Source organism: Coregonus lavaretus (genome assembly GCF_964263955.1).
Source record: "Coregonus lavaretus genome assembly, chromosome: 2".
Lineage (NCBI taxonomy): Eukaryota > Metazoa > Chordata > Actinopteri > Salmoniformes > Salmonidae > Coregonus > Coregonus lavaretus.
The window spans coordinates 45,844,932-45,865,791 of record NC_139989.1 but is presented as its reverse complement, the minus strand read 5'-3'; the positions used below and the strand labels follow the sequence as shown (position 1 = coordinate 45,865,791).

Below are 20,860 nucleotides of genomic sequence, written 5' to 3'. Positions count from 1 at the left end.
TAGTCTATCAAATTTGAATTGTCACATGCTTCATAAACAACAGGTGTAGACTGACAGTGAAATGCTTACTTACAGCCCCTTCCCAACAATGCAGAATACATTTAAAAAAGTAAGACGAGAAATAAATACACAATGATAGCTTGGCTGTATACACGGGGTACCATTACAGAGTCGATGTGCAGGGTATGAGGAAATGTTAGTAGATATGTACATATAGGTAGGGATAAAGTGACTAGGCAACAGGATAGATAAGTTACCTGTGTGAGAGGGTGCCAGCTACCCCTCCTCTGCCCATTCTACAGTAGTTAGAGAGAGGTGGAGAAAGAAGCAGCTGAGCCACTGTTGGGCTCTGATTGAATCCAGCTCTACAGTGTGCGCCGGTCAAGGGGCTGGGTCACAGACTGTGCTTGGAGAGCTTTACCAAACATGGTCACATGAGACTCAATGAAAATCTTTTCTGCTACACACTCATAAAACACACACCAATTCACCTACACTAGTACACAACATAAATACACAGACGTCAGTGCTTGTAATGTTTTTGTAGTCTGACAATCTGCAAATCAGTTGGTGCTCCTTGTGTCACATCGTATGTAGGTAGTGTATTTGAAGACATGGATTCGTTAATTTAGGTCTATAAATATTTGTGAAATCTCCTTTTCCATTTTTACATAGCATCTTTCCAGCTTTCAGCAGTTCCATTCAGCATTCATGCTCCCCATGTCTTTAGCCAGCCCTATTGAGCAACATATTGTTACATTCAAGTAATACATGCATTATTGGGATGTTTGAGGAGGTATTTATGCAGAAAGCTTTCCCAGACTAAAAAACAACAACTCTGAAATCAACATTCCAGACTTCTGAGAGGCTATAAAAAGAACAGATTTGTTTTACAAGGTACTTAAAACCCTTGACAATTCAGTGGGGATTTAACATGACTTTTAACCAGTTTATCAAATAGCACTTTGCGATCAGCTATTATACACAAACACTTTATAAACGCACCCAGACACTTGGGTATTAATTAACCAAGAAATGTATTAGTCAAGCCCAGAAGTTGTTTAAACGTTCAGTCCTACTGTACATAGCATCATAATTTGGGCTGTCTAAGAACCCAGCCTTCTGAATTCTTCTCAGCCTAGGTTGAGGAGGCCTTCTACCATAAATAGCCAGGCAGACTGGATGAGGGTGTGGAGAAGGGGGAGCTGGAACTTTGGAAATGCCCCTCTACGATCCAGAACAGCAGTTCTGTCTCTCAACAGTTGTAGCTACACACGTGCACGTTATTTCTTTGCTTTGTCAAATATAATGACTTGCACAATTTGTCTGCCTCTCTTGGATCTCGTAGCTCTCCCAAAGCCTGTCTTCTCTTCTCAGCTCCCTTTGCCTGAGCTCTATTTTTAGCCTAGCTGTCTTTCCTACCAAGGTATACCCTCTCTAATGGCTCTTTAATTACTATTGTGTTTCTAATTCAGTTTGAGTTTAAGTTGTAATGTTATCCGAACCTTGTCATCTCTTCCAAGACTTTATGCAAGACTGTATTTCCAGTATGTTAGCGTTCAAATAAACAGACAATCGTAACAGAGGTTTCCAATCTGGAGGTGTGGTATGTTCCCTATGCTTCCTCTCACTGGATGATACCTCTACCTCACCTCATAGGTTCTGTTGTAAATGACCCCCCAAAAAACACAGCACAGCAAATAAGTAACAGTAGTTGATAATCAGTTTGAGGGATTCCACTTTCACATTACATTACAACTGGGCTGCTACTCCAGCCAGTTATGGCCCTTCCTTCTCCCATCATGCCCAAATAAAGTGTCCAAATTCCTCCTGTGTGCCTCTTCTCTCCTTGAGATGTTTATAAGACCCTTGCTTGGTCCCGCACTCAGCTATTCTCTCTCTCTGTGCTTGTGCGCTTCTGTATTTCACTGACAATCTGTTTATGGCCACATTACATAAGGCTCCACTATAATTTTAGTTTGTCATCACAGTCGCAGCCTCATACCTAAAGCAAGACTTTAAGGTGAGCTTTAAAGGGGCAATCAACAGCTGCTATATCCATTTCTAGACATAAATTAATTATATGTATCCATTGATTCTTGAAGAATTTAACTTATAAATGCCTCATGAGCTTAGTTTTACTGTCGTACCCCATCAGAACCCAAAATATAAGTCTGTTTTACTCCAATGTTTGTAAACAAACACTTTATAGCCTCAAAACATAGTTCAAACTATAATGTTTATATCATGGATGGTCATTCCTTGCATCCATAGCTCTGTCTATGAATTTGAGAGTGATTACATTTCTCCAGCTCCATCCCTCAGATTTTTACCAAAACAGTGGTATTGTTTCAACTGCTGATTGGCCCTTTATGGTTATGAGTTATATCTTCACAAACAATCTCTATCTAAGCTTTGATTTGTGCGTCTTTTTCTGGTCATTGTTTGTTAAAGTGTGCACACTCAGATTCACAGTGTTCCTCAAACTCTTTTCATGACTATGTCCTGTTATTAAATGTAAACTATTTGGTTATAACATAGTTGTTAACATTGTTAATGGTGCTCAATAGTTAGATCAGTAGCTCAGTAAGAGTCTATGCTTGGTAAACTCTTGGTTTATACACTCTAGGCTACTGTGTGTAGAGATGTCTGCCAAACTCAAACTTCTACTACCACTACAGCTAGCCTATCAGGCTGAAACTCATCTGTCGTCTAAACATTCTTGACATATTTTACGCAACAATGCAGTGCAATTACAAATGTCTGAGCTGAGGCATTGATATTACTCTTGTCTACCCAAATCATTTACTTTCATAATGTTGGCAGGTCTGTGATCTAGAAACCATTATAAAACAGGTTGTTCTCCACTGGTGTACTGGTGTACTGGTGGACAAAGTTAATTTGTTTTGGTCGCAGGCAGAGAAGGTCCACCTGACTTCCTCTCTTCTTCATTGGAGAAGCCCTGCAAAAAAACACATTGGTGTCCCAACGATATGCTCCAACGTGTAATTACACTGTAACTGGAATATGTCATTAATTGTCCATCATTGTCTACGAACACCTATATTAAAAACTAAGTGTAATCATAATTGTGAGCTTTGAACTCCACTATACCAGCACTCCCACAGCACCACCATAACCCCTTTCCCCATCCTCCATTCCCCTCATAGTGCTTTTTCCAGAACCTTCCCCTCATGCCCTGTCTGTTAACGCATTGCCAACATATGTGTGTGAGAGTGAATGTGGGACAGGACAGACGGCAGTAGGGTGAATCATCATACTACTCTATGGGGAGCAGTGCTGCCTGGTCCCCTTTGACGCTCCACAGCCCGCTGGCTTTGCATTCCATTCCCTTGTCATCTGCCTGTGGACGAGCAGAGCAGTGGAGTGAAACACTGGGGTATAAGAGGAAAACCAGCTCATTGTTCCAAGTGACGTCAGGCCCCCAAGCCATATAGGTTACACCAACGACCTCAAATCAAACTCTATGGAACACACTATACTATATGTGTGGGTAGAGGGCGGTGTATGGGGGTGTTGTATGTGTATTGACAAGATGGCAGAAAAACACTTGCCAACAAGGGTGTTTATTTATAAATTTTTCTTGGCTTCTTTTCAAAGAGATATCAACGTTTAAAAAAAAGTAGATTGTAGTATTTAGTTCCAAGTTTGATATGGAAAAAGACAGGAATTGTAGAGCATCAGGGTTGAAAATAGTAAAGGAAGAATACATATCAAATGTGAATCACTACGTAAATACATTTGGAATACATTTAATGTATTATTATCAGGATTAATCATATTGCTATTCATACTGACATTTTACATAAGGAAGTGATCAATCAAAGATGCTCAAGTGAGAAAGTATCCATTTAGCCTACCTTTTTAATATCTGCTTTCTTAACCATCCTTGACCACGACCATAATTAGGGTTACACTGGTCTTGAACCTCTTTGCCCAACAATATAAACCAAGGTTCTTCAGGTTTATGATGGATGGGTCAATACTTTCAGGCCTGACAAATAATTATGTCATACAGGATATAAAAAGGGACCTATACATCTACAGTAATGAAACACCTTGCAGCATGTATAAATATTACTTTATAATACTTTGTATAAATATAAAGTTAAATGTGTAATTCAAACCTCTCTAAAGGTCTGCCTTGGCCTGGGGTTGTGATGTATACCCTCAACGATTTAAAAATAGCTATAGGTCTATGAATTTGTGATGTGCTTGATATTTATTTCATTTAGTAATGAAAGTGAAATTGGATGCAATAAAATTAGGAAATTGAAAAGGATCCTCCATCCAATTCCCCTTAAGGTGGAAAAAGTGACACTGAGCGAGTCTAATGCCATTCTGGTGACATCACCCAGAGGAAGAGGCAACGTCGGGATTGGATGGTGGCCCTAGCCAATCGCGCTGCACTCCAGAAATCCACAGATGGGAAGAGTTTAAAAAAGATTGAGAAAAGTGTTGTAAAGTGGTCCACAGCCTCACCAGATCGAGCAGAACGGTACAGAATCTGAATACTCCTGCAACATCCGCGGGTCTGTCAGTGTCCAGGGAGAAAGAGGACTTTGCTGTGAGTTTTCTCGTGCCAGGATAGAGGGGTGTATTTCACTATTTTAAAATCTCCTCTGTGAATAATCAAAGATAACTATGTCAAAGAATTTCAAAAGTGGACCATCCTTCGGACTTTCTGCCGAGGTCAAAAGTAAGGTATGTATCTCGCATGTCATGTAGCCTTAGCTTTCCTTTTAAATGCTTTCCTTTTAATTGAAATTAAAATAATGGGGTCTTTACGTCATTGACATCAGTGGGCCAAGAGAATACTCGCGTTCAGGAAGATGCGCACTTCACGCTCGCATATCTTGTTGTCAGCACGTGCATCCTCTCTGCTTTATTAGTTGTAGGGGAACCAATATCGAGGGCCAATGTTATATTTTGGCTTTCTTTTAGGAGATTTTGTCGAGTAGGCTTTTTGGACTGTCTAATTGGACTGTCAAAGGTGATCATGGATAGCCTAGGCCTATACTGATAAATGGTTGCCTACCATTCTGACAGTTTACTTCATCGTTTAATATGTTTTTTCTCTGATTGATAACTTTGAACTGGGTCGTTTAGATTACAGGTGAGATCACCTCACCTGTCTGTCACAGAGCACAATTACATAATTACTCCCAGATGAGCCCACAAGGCCTGGTTTCAAGGTGTCTCTAGAAGGCTACCAGTATGTATATATTTTTTAAAGGGGCAGTGTATGATCACTACATTCATTTTTTGACTTTTAAATTCATGATACCCATTGATTCTTGAAGAATATGACTTATAAATCCTTCATGAGCTTTCAATTTTCTTACCCCATCATCAGAGCCCGTCAGTGGTTACATTTCTACAGACCCATCCCTAAGATATTTACCAAATCAGTGGCGGGTTGGACCACTTTGTTATTGTTTGAACTGCAGATTTCCCCTTTAAAGTCTAGGTGAGGACTAAATTAGCCATCAACACCAACCATGGTAGTCTATGGACTACCATGTGGGCGACTGTGCTGTCAACACCCACTGATGTTTGGGAGAGATTGTATTTCCAGTGACAGTGCGATGACAGCGATGCACAATATGTGTGCATGTGTCATAACTGCTGACAACCCATGTTCAGCTTGGACACAGCATGACTCTGCCAATGGGATCAAAGAACTATCACAGGATATTCCAGAACTCTAAACTCCATGTCTGTCAATGACAACTGAATGTGCCATCAACCTTATTGTGTTGGAAGAGCCCAACACAATTTTCATCATAGGTACACGTCAACTATAACAGACAAAATGAGATTTTTTTTTCAGAAAATCACATTGTAGGATTTTTAATGAATTTATTTGCAAATTATGGTGGAAAATAAGTATTTGGTCAATAACAAAAGTTTCTCAATACTTTGTTATACAGTGGGGGGAAAAAGTATTTAGTCAGCCACCAACTGTGCAAGTTCTCTCACTTAAAAAGATGAGAGAGGCCTGTAATTTTCATCATAGGTACACGTCAACTATGACAGACAAAATGAGAAAAAAAAATCCAGAAAATCACATTGTAGGATTTTTAATGAATTTATTTGCAAATTATGGTGGAAAATAAGTATTTGGTCAATAACAAAAGTTTCTCAATACTTTGTTATATACCCTTTGTTGGCAATGACACAGGTCAAACGTTTTCTGTAAGTCTTCACAAGGTTTTCACACACTGTTGCTGGTATTTTGGCCCATTCCTCCATGCAGATCTCCTCTAGAGCAGTGATGTTTTGGGGCTGTCGCTGGGCAACACGGACTTTCAACTCCCTCCAAAGATTTTCTATGGGGTTGAGATCTGGAGACTGGCTAGGCCACTCCAGGACCTTGAAATGCTTCTTACGAAGCCACTCCTTCGTTGCCCGGGCGGTGTGTTTGGGATCATTGTCATGCTGAAAGACCCAGCCACGTTTCATCTTCAATGCCCTTGCTGATGGAAGGAGGTTTTCACTCAAAATCTCACAATACATGGCCCCATTCATTCTTTCCTTTACACCAGGGTTCTTCAATTCCGGTCCTGGAGGGCCGAAACACTTCTGTTTTTTATTTCTACCTGGTAGTTAATTGCACTCACCTGGTGTCCCAGGTCTGAATTAGCCCCTGATTAGAAGGAGAGGATGAAAAACAGAGGTGTCTCGGCCCTCCAGGACCGGAATTGAAGAACCCTGCTTTACACGGATCAGTCGTCCTGGTCCCTTTGCAGAAAAACAGCCCCAAAGCATGATGTTTCCACCCCCATGCTTCACAGTAGGTATGGTGTTCTTTGGATGCAACTCAGCATTCTTTGTCCTCCAAACACGACAAGTTGAGTTTTTACCAAAAAGTTCTATTTTGGTTTCATCTGACCATATGACATTCTCCCAATCCTCTTCTGGATCATCCAAATGCACTCTAGCAAACTTCAGACGGGCCTGGACATGTACTGGCTTAAACAGGGGGACACGTCTGGCACTGCAGGATTTGAGTCCCTGGCGGCGTAGTGTGTTACTGATGGTAGGCTTTGTTACTTTGGTCCCAGCTCTCTGCAGGTCATTCACTAGGTCCCCCCGTGTGGTTCTGGGATTTTTGCTCACCGTTCTTGTGATCATTTTGACCCCACGGGGTGAGATCTTGCGTGGAGCCCCAGATCGAGGGAGATTATCAGTGGTCTTGTATGTCTTCCATTTCCTAATAATTGCTCCCACAGTTGATTTCTTCAAATCAAGCTGCTTACCTATTGCAGATTCAGTCTTCCCAGCCTGGTGCAGGTCTACAATTTTGTTTCTGGTGTCCTTTGACAGCTCTTTGGTCTTGGCCATAGTGGAGTTTGGAGTGTGACTGTTTGAGGTTGTGGACAGGTGTCTTTTATACTGATAACAAGTTCAAACAGGTGCCATTAATACAGGTAACGAGTGGAGGAAAGAGGAGCCTCTTAAAGAAGAAGTTACAGGTCTGTGAGAGCCAGAAATCTTGCTTGTTTGTTGGTGACCAAATACTTATTTTCCACCATAATTTGCAAATAAATTCATTAAAAATCCTACAATGTGATTTTCTGGAAAAAAATGTCTCAATTTGTCTGTCATAGTTGACGTGTACCTATGATGAAAATTACAGGCCTCTCTCATCTTTTTAAGTGGGAGAACTTGCACAATTGGTGGCTGACTAAATACATTTTTTCCCCACTGTATATATATATATGGTGGTTGTGAGGCCATGGAAGGTCATAATGCTGATGCCAGATTGTGGATGGTAAGTGCCAGTGGCATGACATCAGATGACAGTGGATATGCTCCAGAGACTGACAGACACGTACGTCAGCAACCTAAACCTCCTTTTAAGGTGTCCCTGAGCTCTGTCTTACAACCTGAGCAAGTGTCTCTCTGTAAACAATTTACACTCCAGTGGGGAATGACAAAACACTGTTGAGGCAGACAGAACAAGGCCTTGTGGATTCACTGGAATGTCAACCTTCCACATGATTGTTTTTATCCAGGGGTGAAAGTATATTTAATTTATTCCCGGTACAGGGACCTCTATATGGGTCTAATTATAGAATTACATATAGAATTCCTATTAATTTAATAGGATCTCTACGTGCCTAATAGTAAAGATTTGTCCTTTAACTTTTTTAATGTATTTTTCCTTCTACCTTTTAATGTGGCATACACACGACCTGTCGTGTTTTCATCTGATTGTCAATCAATTACTTGAAAAGGCTAATGTAGACTACCTGCGCAAGTTACTCAGGGACGTCTGAACAACAGGGGGTGGGAATAGTTTTAAAGCCTCATTTAGATATTTTTCTGCTTATAATTTCCAACATTTGTTAGTCAACTTGTCCATAATTAGATCCTTGCAGCTTCTCTTCTGTCATTACTTGATGCTCATCTAGAATACTAAATAAAGCCTTGCTAATAATGTCATAAATCAATAGAATGATCAATGCATCATCAACAATCTATACTGAACAAAAATATAAACGCAACATGTAAAGTGTTGGTCCCATTTTCCATGAGCTGAAATAAAAGATCCCAGAAATTTTCCATACGCACAAAAAGCATATATCATCCCTGTTAGTGAGCATTTCTCCTTTGCCAAGATAATCCATCCACATGACAGGTGTGGCATATCAAGAAGCTGATTAAACAGCATGATCATTACACAGGTGCACCTTGTGCTGGGGACAATAAAAGGGCACTCTAAAATGTGCAGTTGTGTCACACAACACAATGTCACAGATGTCTCTAGTTTTGAGGGAGCGTGCAATTGGCATGCTGACTGCAGGAATGGCCAACAGAGCTGTTGCCAGATAATTGAATGTTAATTTCTCGACCATAAGCCGCCTACAACGTCATTTTAGAGAATTTGGCAGTACGTCCAACTGGCCTCACAACCGCAGACCACGTGTAACCACGCCAGCCCAAGACCTCCACATCCGGCTTGGAGGGAGGGAGGGGGATACTGAGGAGAATTTCTGTCTGTAATAAAGCCCTTTTGTGTGGAAAAACTCATTCTGACTGGCTGGGCCTGGCTCCCCAGTGGGCCTATGCCCTCCCAGGCCCACCCATGGTTGCGTCCCTGCCTAGTAATGTGAAATCCATAGATTAGGGTATTTTGGTATTTTATTAGGATCCCGTTAGCTATTGCAAAAGCAGCAGCTACTCTTCCTGGGGTCCACACAAAACATGAAACATTACATAATACAGAACATTAATAGACAAGAACAGCTCAAGGACAGAACTACATTAAAACAATGTAAAGGCACACATATCAATACATACACACAAACTATCTAGGCGTAATTAATTTATTTCAATTGACTGATTTCCTTCTATAAACTGTAACTCAGTAAAATCATTGAAATTGTTGCATGTTGCGTTTATATTTTTGTTCAGTATAGTTGACATAGGTAAAGTTTCTCTTTCATTTCTGCTTCTCTCACGGAGCGAGCACATTTAGGGACCAGGAAGGTTTCCAAATGACATCAGTTTGACCGGTTTAAAGGAAATGAAAAGCTGTGAAAACGATCCAACATGTTTCTGATAGTATTTCAGTTAGTCTTGGATGCATATTTTATGTGGTTGAAAATTAAATATTGTCAGCTTTTATGTAGCTGAAAGAAATTGCACGTTAAGGCTACACAACAGGTCCCTAAAAGCGCTCAATCGCATTCTATCAAGATGCTGAAATAAATAAATCATATTTCTCCACTCCTGTTCCCGAGACTAAATTAACATTTGGTCTATAATTTTACTGCGAGGAACACAATTCTGCAGGAGTTAATATTATAATAGGCTACTGTATATGTGAGACCTACAGTCAGTGTCCAGACTTCAGGTACTATTCCAACTATTAGGCTACTCCACTCTAAAATAATTACGGCATCCATACAGCAGTGCCTTTTGATAAATGCAAAGAGGCATCACTTACAAAACACCAAAAAGTGTTATGAATGACATTTGGTGATCATCATTCATTAGGCCTACACAGGTCTTGGAACCTGAATTGATGCGTACACTGCTCTCCGCGCGTGTCTTGCCCACTTATATCTGCCTTGACAAAATGTCTGTGTTATTGTTGAACCACACTGCATTTTGGAGCGTAGTACACAAGTTTTCAAGTCTATTCGCTCATTTTTTCATGCGAATGACATGCGGTATGATAAATAGTGTGATAGCCTACAGTTTTCTTGAAATCTATGTTTTAATTATTGTGATAGGCTCATGTTTTACCGGTATGGCGTACACCCACTAATTATTTTGCAGGTACTCCATACCGGACCGTTCCGGCTTACTTTCACCCATTTGTATCTACCATACACTTATTCATATTTTATTTACGATCAACTTACACCATTTTATTCCTTATGCCATGGCCTACACTGATTTAATGTATATTCTCTCCACTGAGTTCATACATGAAACATAATGATAGAATCAATGGATTGGTGCCAATTTTGGCATCAAAGACTTATACGTTTTAAAATAAAGGAACCAGTTCTGATTACATTCCTGACCTCCACAATGAAAAATAACAAAAGTTAAATCAAACTCCGACCAAAATACCTTGGCTGTCTGCAGGCCTTGGCATCTCATTATCAGATGTGGTTTGCCTGAGTAGATCGCCTCACTGTAAACCCAGAGGTGAGAGAGGGAGCACAGAGAGGGGTAATAGGGAGAGCTGTTTCTCCCAAGTTTGGTGTGATGGGACTGCTGCTTTGAAATACCTGATTGTGTTGGCTCCTGGTCTCACAAGCACTCTCCCAGACTGTGAGTGAGTAGAACATTCTGAAAAGAAGAGAGTGCAGAGCGAGAGGGGGGCTACAGACCCACCATAGAATCTCTGGTATTAGGGGGATGCGTTTGTGCCAAAAAGGAAATACAAGGAAGTGGAGAATCAGTGTTTCTCCATGCAGGAAAAAGGAATGTCCCATGGCCATTTTTCAGTTTCTTCCTGTTGTTTTTTTACTCTACTCTTCATCGTTAGGTTTTATTACAACAGGTAGAATGTCATCCCTCTGTTACAAGATGAGAAAAGAAACGGGAGAAGGAGGGATAACAGCTCTAATGATTATCATAGTTCTGTGACTCTTTTACTACAGTTACAGTTTGTTGTAAGATAATTAGTATTTTTCAGGTAGCTGAGCACGTCACAAGATCATTCATCACGCAGAACTGACAGTTACAAGACAGTAACCAGAGTGTCTGCAGATGTTAGGATGCAGTCAAATCCAACACATTTACAGAGCATTCGGAAAGTATTCAGACCCCTTCACTGCGTTGTTTTCGCTTTGTCATTATGGGTTATTGTGTGTAGATTAATGAGGGGAAAAAATTATTTAATCAATTTTAGAATAAGGCTGAAACGTAACAAAATGTGGAAAAAGTGAGGGGTCCGAATACTTTCCGAATGCACTGTATAACCTTTGACCTCTGCCTCCTCAGTTGGCCCAGAAGTATGACCCCCAGAAGGAGGAGGAGCTGAGGCTGTGGATCCAGGACGTAACAGGCAAGAAGATCGCTGATCCTTTCATGGAGAACCTGAAGGATGGGGTCATCTTGTGCGAGTGAGTGAGCGATACTCTCCTCAGTACTGTGGCCGTACAGAATGTCATGCAGAATGGCAGAGCATATTGTGTGTCATATGACCATATTATTTTCATTGGCTTCCAATATCATTCAGCCTCATTCATTTCCCCACTGTTAATGATTACTGGGCCACTCAAAGTTAGAACAGTATTTTGACTGTTGTTCTGTGCTTTCTCTTTCCTTGTGTGTAGTCTTATCAACACACTTCAGCCAGGATCTGTAAGAAAGATTAACACTTCCCCTCAAAACTGGCATCAGGTAAGCTTGTTCTGAGACAGAGGAATGTTTTTTGTATTATTATATAACATCATGCCCATCATGATGTGCAGTAGGCTATAGTTATCATAGATACTAGGTATTGAGCAGCATAAGCATGCCAAGAGTCCGTAGATTTTTCCACTCCATACCTTTCAGCCACTGATCTCGCTAAAATATATAGCCAGATCGGTAGTCTTTTGCTTGGCGTAGTGTTTATTTATTTACATTCCAAGCTGCAGCTGCATTGTTAAATGAGGCTCATCTCAGCGTGCGTCTTCAACTCTCTTTGTATGACACTCAAAAAGAAAACAGCACTTTTAAGGGTTTGTTGAGGCACTTCCAAAGAATCATCCATGACATACAATGTTACTAAGAATAAATGCTCTCACATGTTTTGGTCCCTTTGTCAGGAATAAAAGAGAAAAAGATTATCCAACTGGTGAGTTGGTAATGCTTTGAAGAAAACCCCAGACAGCTGATAATTCTGAAGTCCTGAGTCTCAAATACAATGACTGTTTAAAGAAACATGACAATATCCAAATAACACAGTAACTGGTGTCCTCTTTGTGTGTACTCTTGCTTTTACCTCAGTGGATCATTTGCTCATGGCTAATTCTATTTTCTTCATTTTCATTGCCCAGCTGGAAAACATTGGCAATTTTGTCCGAGCCATCACAGATTATGGGATGAAGCCATACGATCTGTTTGAGGCCAACGACCTGTTTGAGAATACCAACTACACCCAGGTCCAGAGCACGCTCATCACCCTGGCTGGAATTGTGAGTGGAAACCCATAGAGTAATCTCAGTACATTGTACAGTACTGTATTCAGAAAGTATTGTCAGTGGCTTGTAAGAAACTTACTTCTACTTCACGTGAGGATCCATAATCCGTTTTTCTAACCTTCCCCTCTTTCCCCAGGCCCAGTCCAAAGGTTTCCACTCCAAGTATGATATGGGAGTGAAGTATGCAACAGCACACCAGCGCCGTTTCGCCCCAGACATGCTGAAGGAAGGGCGCAATGTCATCGGCCTGCAGGTCAGAGCAGTCTTTGTAACATATACACCTTATACACTAAGATATCACTGTTATTACAGGTGGAATATATGTAGTAGTAGCATGTTAAAACATACATTCATTTGTTTTGAGTTTGGCCGATAGGATTGGTTTAATGGTATTATAGTTCAGGCATAACCAATGCACTACCTTTGGCTGTCTGTCCAGATGGGTACCAACAAACTTGCTAGCCAGAAGGGCATGACATCTTATGGCACGCGGCGTCACCTGTACGACCCAAGGGGGGGAATGGAGAACCCTCTGGACCAGTCTACCATCAGCCTCCAGATGGGCACCAATAAGGGTGCCAATCAGGTGGGGCGCCATTTGATTTCACAAATAGAATGGACTAACATCCTGCACATCTTGGGAGTTTTCCCTCTCTCTGCCTATCATGAAAGAAATTAATATTATATAAAATATTACACTTTGTAGCCTATATCTAATCCTCCCTGCTTTTCTTCCTCTCTCAGTCTGGCATGACGGCCCCTGGCACCAGGAGACACATCTATGACAAGAGTCTGGGCTTGGAGGACTGCGACACCTCCACTGTTTCACTGCAGATGGGCACCAACAAGATGGCGTCCCAACAGGGCATGACCACATACGGCCTCCCTCGGCAGGTCTACGACAACAAGTACTGCTCCAACCCCGATGAATTCGTCAACAACGGGGAGAGGGCTGAGTTTGACGGTACTATGTACTACGACTAAATAGAACAGGATAACCCCAGTCCCCTCCTCTCAAGAACCCCTCTCCACCAGCAAGACCACCCAAACTGTTATTTACTGTTTTCATTATCCTCATCCCTCGCTGTTTTTTTTGTGATCAACCATTGAAATCATTTTTATCCTTTGAGGGGATTCATGCCTGGTTCAATGGCTTTGACCTTGTTATTTTAAATCACTTTAATGTAGTGGGCCACACCCCTCTCCCCCTTGAGCAGTAACCAACTTTGCAATGGAGATTTTTCTATTCAAATATGGTGAAAATAAGTACTATGAAATACTAATAATATCAACAAACTTTTTCCTTAATCAATCTTAAGGTTGTCATTTTTTATTTATAGATCTTTTATAGTTTATTAAATTTGAGATTTTCTGTTGTAGATCCCCCATCCAGCTTAAACATTGAGAATACAGGAAAAAGTTCCTTGAATGGAAAGAAGAAATGACCGACGTGTTGCTGTTAACCTCTAACCCCTGAGGAACCAGAGACCGCTCTGGGATTCAATCCCTCTGGATGACACAGGCCCACAGAATCAGACTGAGTCTTCCAGGACACAGGGACATGGATTAGTAGCTTTGAGCAGATTTATTCCTTATGACTTTGCCTGTGTTTGCACCTCTGCGCTGCTCTGACATCCCTGCTCTAGCTCACAGGCCTGCCAACCAGCCATTTTTTCTAGTATTCTTTAAATCATTGGAAGATCAGTAGGGTTCGCAAACCTGATACTTTAATTAATGTGAGCCCCCAAAGGCATCTTGAAAAGCCAATAGATTAGAATATTTATAGTATTATCAGCAGTATTCAACCCGTCTCACATACTTCATTAGTGGTAGACAGTGCAGATTCAATTTTAACCATTGTGCTAGCTATGTAAATGTAGATGTCATGTAGGCCAGTTTGCATGAGACAAATTATAATCCCCCTATAAAAGTCTCCACGGCACACAGCTTTAATATATTGTTGCGCTGTTTGCATCACCTTGCTAGAATATGCACATGGATAGAATTGCTAATGACTAGAAGAAAGGTAGACAAGCCAGGTCATCGAGAGCCATAACATCTGCACGCTGTTATACACAAGATAACGGTCTAATTAACGTCCACTTAGTCAAAGCACAATACAGCAGACCCTGTATCACTAACTACTACATGATATGGTGTACCCACCGCAGATCTTGAATGTAATGTGATTTTGAGCACTGCAAGATGTGACAGTCATTCTGTGGATTCATTAAGTAATCACCTTGTACCAGCAGTCGCAAATTAATAACATAAGTCAGCAACATATTTATGCTCGGGATAATGTAGCCTAACACAGCCGCTAATGGTTTAAACAAACTGTGCAAACTTGAAAAACCCTTGTAAGTCGCTCTGGATAAGAGCGTCTGCTAAATGACGTAAATGTAAATGTAAAAGCAGGCTTGTTTGCTTGCTAAAAGGGGCTTGTTCAAGATCAGACACTTCCTGTGTTGCACCTGGAACATGCCACAGAACTCCCATCTCTTTGCCTTGCATGCTCATGTCCAAAGCATGGATTGCTGTTATACCTTCTCTATAGACTGCTTACAGGAAGGACACCAATGTTATTTTTTAGTTTGGGTGAACTATCCCTTTAAGTTAAATATGATAGGTCCTGATATCTGTTACTGGGCAGTATTGTGATATGTTTTTAAATAGGAGGTATTGGATATAAAGCTACATAAAATATTGAGTCCCTCCTGAGGGAATCTAGTGTTTTGAAATCCCTTTAACATTTGGAAAAAAACAGAAAGACTACATTCCACAGACTTAAGGTAAAAGTCTTATGTACCACAAGAGGCGTCTTTTATTAAAATACCTAACTTATTCTGTATAGTCACATGTCCTATAGCTATATACAAAGTCAATTGTGCATGAAGAAAATATTTTTAGTTTAGAATGAGAGCCAACAGTGCCTAGCCAAAATATAATTGGCAATATTACCCTCAGGTCTAAAATGTGTGTCAATGTTGTTCAGACTATCAATTGTTCAGTCTTCTGAAAATCTTGTATTTATTTGGCTTTCACTTAAAATGAAATTAGCTGCAATACAATAAAACACATCAAAATTACAATTATTTCATTTGGGTTGTGAGTGAAAAACTGTTGCCACCAGGCCATAGATTATTTTTCATTAATATTTGTTCTAGATATTTTAACAATTTCAGCGGTATTTGACAGACGCAGTTAGGTGTGAATTACATTGTTGTGTTTATTGATCAAGTAATTCCCGTACAAAAAAAATGAAATAAAAATCATGACATAAACAAAAAAAAACTACAGGATCACACCTTTTTTTAATTTTTATAAATGAAATCTACTTTCTCCACTAAAGGGGGACATGGCAGCTTGGGAAAGTCTAAAGATATCTACCAACAGGCTTGCCTGTAAAACATAACAAATGATGAGGTGGGTTGAAACTTAGTGGAATTCTCAAAGATCAGGACCATTGGGACATTTCATTGCCCTACCCCCATCCCACCCTGTCACAGAAAGGGAGGACAGGGAGTGTATCTTTCTTCATATCAAATCCGTTAGTGTGTAGACACTGAAGATTTCACAGATGTGTTATCCGTGATCTTTTGTTCTCCACATTCACTACTTGACAAAGCCCTGGCCCAGCCAGAGATATGTGACCCATCATAGGGAATGAGGGGTGAGGTCAGACAGGGATTAGAGTCATGGGGACCACTGCTACTGATTGGCTGCTTCACAGGCATCTATCCAATCACTGTAAACATCCACTGGTTCTGAAAGATCTGGAGACAAATGTCAAGGAAAAGTTCATTTGGGAGGGAGAGTTGTAAAGAGATAGCATTTGAAAATGTTTAAAACAAATGCACAACCCATTATGTGAGCTATGTGGTGTGTAGATAAGTGAATATAGTGATCTGATCAAATAATCAAAAAGATACAAGTAATGGGAGTCTGGAATTCTTCCAAGCAGACGGTGCATGATATTATTCCTGTGTTTCGAGTGCGTTCCCTGAAAAGATAAAAGAAAATGTGCATTTGGATAGGGTGATATGTATCAACATGTAATCAGTGATCACATCTTACAGCCAGACAATATACTGTTCAACACAACCAAGTTATCTTACATTTTGACGTCACAGGACTTCTCGTGGTTACAAAAGGGACAGGTAAATTGGGTGTCCAAGTTACCCGTCAGTTTCTTTTTGGGAGGTGGCTTCCTCTTTGATTTTCGGCGTCCCATTCTTGATGTATAATCTGTAAAATACAATAGCTACATTTTTCTGAGTTTACAATACAAGTTCTCCGTTGACGGTCAAATGTTATATACAAAATAATTAGGTTAATCATGTTAGCTAGCATACATTATTATATCTAGTGTATGGTGCTGATAATCAAATTAGTTTGGGCAAAGAGTCATATGCTGCGTTTTTAACATCTCGTAAACTCGGAAAATGCTACTTGTAAACTGGGAACAACGAGATGTGTGCGTTCATGTGCTTTGAACTCGTTGAGAATGCCGATTGCTGGTTAATGGCAAACAAGCTGCGTCAACCATAAACGAAAAAGTACAGCTTTCAATCTCATAGACATATTAGTGTTAAAAAAAACGTGTATAAATCATGTTTTGTTTTTGAATTTAATTGCTGAAATTGCTGTTATCGAGGTATTTTTCTTAGTAGGTGATGTCAGAGACAGAGTTCATCATATGGGCAGTCCAGCAAATTGGAGCACAGGGATGATAGACAAGTTTCCCATTAGTAATTACGAGTTGGGGGTGCGTTTAAATTTATTTTTCCCAGTGTATGCTAGTATTTGCCAATTTACCAGATGTTATAAACACAGCAATATTCTGCCGCTATAGACAATCTGCTAGTACGCATGTGCGAACTAATACATGACGCTTGTGTAAACAAACACGTTTTTGGACCGTATTTTCCACAAATGCAAATTATAATTTATTTTCGATAATTAAAAAAAGTCAGATGTCGACGATGATTAACGTTACTCTTCTCTTGTTGGAGCCATGTTCACACTGCACAAGTATGTAGTAGCTAGTTCCCCCCCATCGCATGGACTTTTTTTTTAGCTTGCAGTTATAATATATGAGCTCAACAATACTAAATTTTATCAAAACGTCCTGCAAATTCTACAAGTCCATTTCCAACAATATTGTTAATTGCATGAACCGTTTATTTTGGGATGATTTCTGAAGAGGCAGCTAACGTTAGATAGTATTAGCTAGTAGAGCGCGAGGAAATCAAAGTTAGCTTGTGTTAGCTAGCTACCTAACGCTGGCTTTGTAATATGCTAGCTATGCACAATCAAAAAATAGGAGAATCACACACAATTTAAAATCGTGCTGTATGTATAATTTGGTTGTTTGCATGTTAGCCATATAATAAAGCACGCTGGATTAAGCATTTTCTTACCAGATAAGTGACCCAAGTAATGACGCTAACAATGTGAAGTTGTATCCGGAAATTATTCTGAGTTCTTTCATCTGATTGGAAGAGTAAGGAGTTTTTTAGGGTTGTCATTGGTCAAATATGTCAACCCGCCTCTCAGAATTTATAAACCGCTGATACAATCCCAAAATAATTACATATACAGTACCATTTACATTTTAGTCGACGCTCTTATCCAGTTTTTTTTTCTCCCCATACTGACCCCCCGTGGGAATCGAACCCATGACCCTGGCGTTGCAAGCGCCATGCTCTACCAACTGAGCTACACGGGGCCCATACCAGTCAAACGTTTGGACACAGCTACTCATTCAAGGGTTTTTCTTTATTTTGAATATTTTCTACATTGTATAGTGAAGATATCAAAACTATGAAATAACACATATGGAATCATGTAGTAACCATAAAAACAAATGATAGTCCCACTAAGCCCAAACCAGATGGGATGGTGTATTGCTGCAGAATGCTGTGGTAGCCATGCTGGTTAAGTATGCCTTGAATTCTAAATAATTCACAGACAGTGTCACCAGCAAAGCACCCCTACACCATAACACCTCCTCCTCCATGCTTTACGGTGGGAAATACACATGCGGAGATCATCCGTTCACCCACACCGCTTCTCACAAAGACACGGCAGTTGGAACCAAAAATCTCAAATTTGGACTCAAGACCAAAGGACACATTTCCACCGGTCTAATGTCCATTGCTCGTGTTTCTTGGCCCAAGCAAGTCTCTTATTTTTATTGGTGTCCTTTAGTAGTGGTTGCTTTGCAGCAATTCGACCATCAATGCCTGATTCACACAGTCTCCTCTGAACAGTTGATGTTGAGATGTGTATGTTCCTTCAACTCTGTGAAGCATTTATTTGGGCTGCAATTTCTGAGGCTGGTAACTCTAACGAACTTATCGTCTGCAGCAGAGGTAACTCTGGGTCTTCCATTCCTGTGGCGGTCCTCATGAGAGCCAGTTTCATCATAGCGCTTGATGGTTTTTGCGACTGCACTTGAAGGAAAGAAATTCCACAAATTAACTTTTAAGAAGGCACACCTGTTAATTGAAATGCATTCCAGGTGACTACCTCATGAAGCTGGTTGAGAGAATGCCAAGAGTGTGCAAAGCTGTCATCAAGGCAAAGGGTGGCTATTTGAAGAATCTCAAATATAAAATCTATTTGGATTTGTTTAACACTTTATTGGTTACTATATGATTCCATATGTGTTATTTCATAGTTGATGTCTTCACTATTATTCTACAATGTAAAAACTAGTAAAAAATAAAGAATGAGTAGGTGTGTCCAAACCTTTGACTGGTAGTGTACATACATTGATTATGTAGTCTACCACCCGAGGCTGCTGAGGGGAGGACCGCTCATAATAATGGCTGGAATGGCGTGAACGATATGGTATCAAACAAATGGAAATAATGTGTTTGATTACCATTCCATTTATTCTGTTCCAGCCATTACTATGAGCCCATCTTTCCCAATGAAGGTGCAACCAACCTCCTGTCTTAGTCTACAATACATAATTATTGACAAAAAGCTCAAACATAATTGTCCGTGTAGGCCTAATTTTATTTTATTTGGCTGTCATAAAGAAGACAGTGTGAAGACAAGGTAGGGCAAAGGGTAGATAGAGGATTCCAGCGATGAATTTTATTTCCTTCTGCAACGGAGACAAAATTAAGAATTCACTTCTAATTTGGTTACCCTTCTAACATACACATACCATTAAGTGTGCTTATTAATTAGATGATATAACATGAATTACTGTTGTCAGTAATAGATGAAAAACAGCAAAGCATGTTATTAGTGTGCTTTGATTTACCTGGCAGACACATTGATTTCCGCTTTTATCTTTGGTGTCATTCCTTTGGCACATGTTCCACTTTTCCCTTCATCTGAATCTGAATTGGCTGGCATAACCCTCTGTCCTATTCTCACAGTTCGGCCAATATGCAATGCAAGAGACCATGCACACAGCAATAAAAACTGATCTCAACAAACATAAAAATACACTTTGTATTTCAATGCAAATGCTGCATATTTTGTAGATCAACGGAAAGTCAATTACCAGATATCATACCCATTTTCTTGGGAGCCTTGCCTTTCGATATTGTTATAGTCTGAAGCTTATTCTGTAACTCAGAAACATCGGACCTAGGAGAGAACACTTGTTATAGGGATGCATCATCATAATTCCTTTAGTAATAGCAGTCTGTCAGATTGCTTGCCATGCTCGTCTAGTCTAACCTCACCCCAGAGCTTTCACCTTGCATTTGACCTGAGCATGTCCTGAGGCCTCTGCAGTCTGAGAGTGTCGTCCTTCATCTGACAGCTGTCAATCATCCTCTCCAAGCACTGAAAATGGAGACAGATAGACCCATATTCCAGAACATGTCACATAACATTAGATAAGCTTCAGCAGTCCACATCATTATAGCCCAAGTACAGTTCAGAAGATTGTTTCAAGTTTCAAGTTTGTATCATTTGTTTGATGAGTGAAATCATTCAGGTCAAAGTGATTTGGGGGAGAAAAATGAGCTCTGAAATACCATATCTTTGCAGTATTTTTCTGTCAATCTGCGCATAGTTTCATCTCTTTGTTTTTCTAAAAAGAAAAGGAAAACTGAGTAAGGTTTTAAAAAAGGCTCCATTAGAACAACATCATGGAAGAGGGTCTTGTTCTGAAAAACATAATATCAAACTTGCTAAGCAGGCCCTGA

General features: G+C 40.1%; 2 protein-coding genes and 1 long non-coding RNA gene across 3 annotated transcripts; 1 reads left to right on the top strand and 2 right to left on the bottom strand.

The window, feature by feature from the left end:
• The first annotated feature begins 4,507 nt into the window (after positions 1 to 4,507).
• On the top strand, positions 4,508 to 14,148 carry LOC311101504 (calponin-1-like). The gene is made up of 8 exons (XM_084142653.1): positions 4,508 to 4,725; positions 11,494 to 11,615; positions 11,829 to 11,895; positions 12,537 to 12,674; positions 12,817 to 12,933; positions 13,120 to 13,266; positions 13,425 to 13,644; positions 14,061 to 14,148. The coding sequence occupies exons 1-8, from the start codon at positions 4,666 to 4,668 to the stop codon at positions 14,123 to 14,125; spliced, it is 936 nt and encodes a 311-aa protein (XP_083998779.1). The 5' UTR covers positions 4,508 to 4,665; the 3' UTR covers positions 14,126 to 14,148.
• Positions 13,683 to 18,162, bottom strand: LOC311101583 (transcription elongation factor 1 homolog). The gene is made up of 4 exons (XM_084142712.1): positions 18,104 to 18,162; positions 16,799 to 16,928; positions 16,613 to 16,683; positions 13,683 to 16,456 (listed from the first exon to the last, which is right to left on the bottom strand). The coding sequence occupies exons 2-4, from the start codon at positions 16,912 to 16,914 to the stop codon at positions 16,392 to 16,394; spliced, it is 252 nt and encodes an 83-aa protein (XP_083998838.1). The 5' UTR covers positions 16,915 to 16,928; positions 18,104 to 18,162; the 3' UTR covers positions 13,683 to 16,391.
• Positions 18,163 to 20,223: 2,061 nt separating this feature from the next.
• On the bottom strand, positions 20,224 to 20,753 carry LOC311101592. Its single transcript, XR_014609932.1, has 3 exons — positions 20,690 to 20,753; positions 20,407 to 20,495; positions 20,224 to 20,294 (listed from the first exon to the last, which is right to left on the bottom strand). It is a non-coding gene; the product is annotated as an uncharacterized lncRNA (long non-coding RNA).
• Between the last annotated feature and the right edge of the window lie 107 nt (positions 20,754 to 20,860).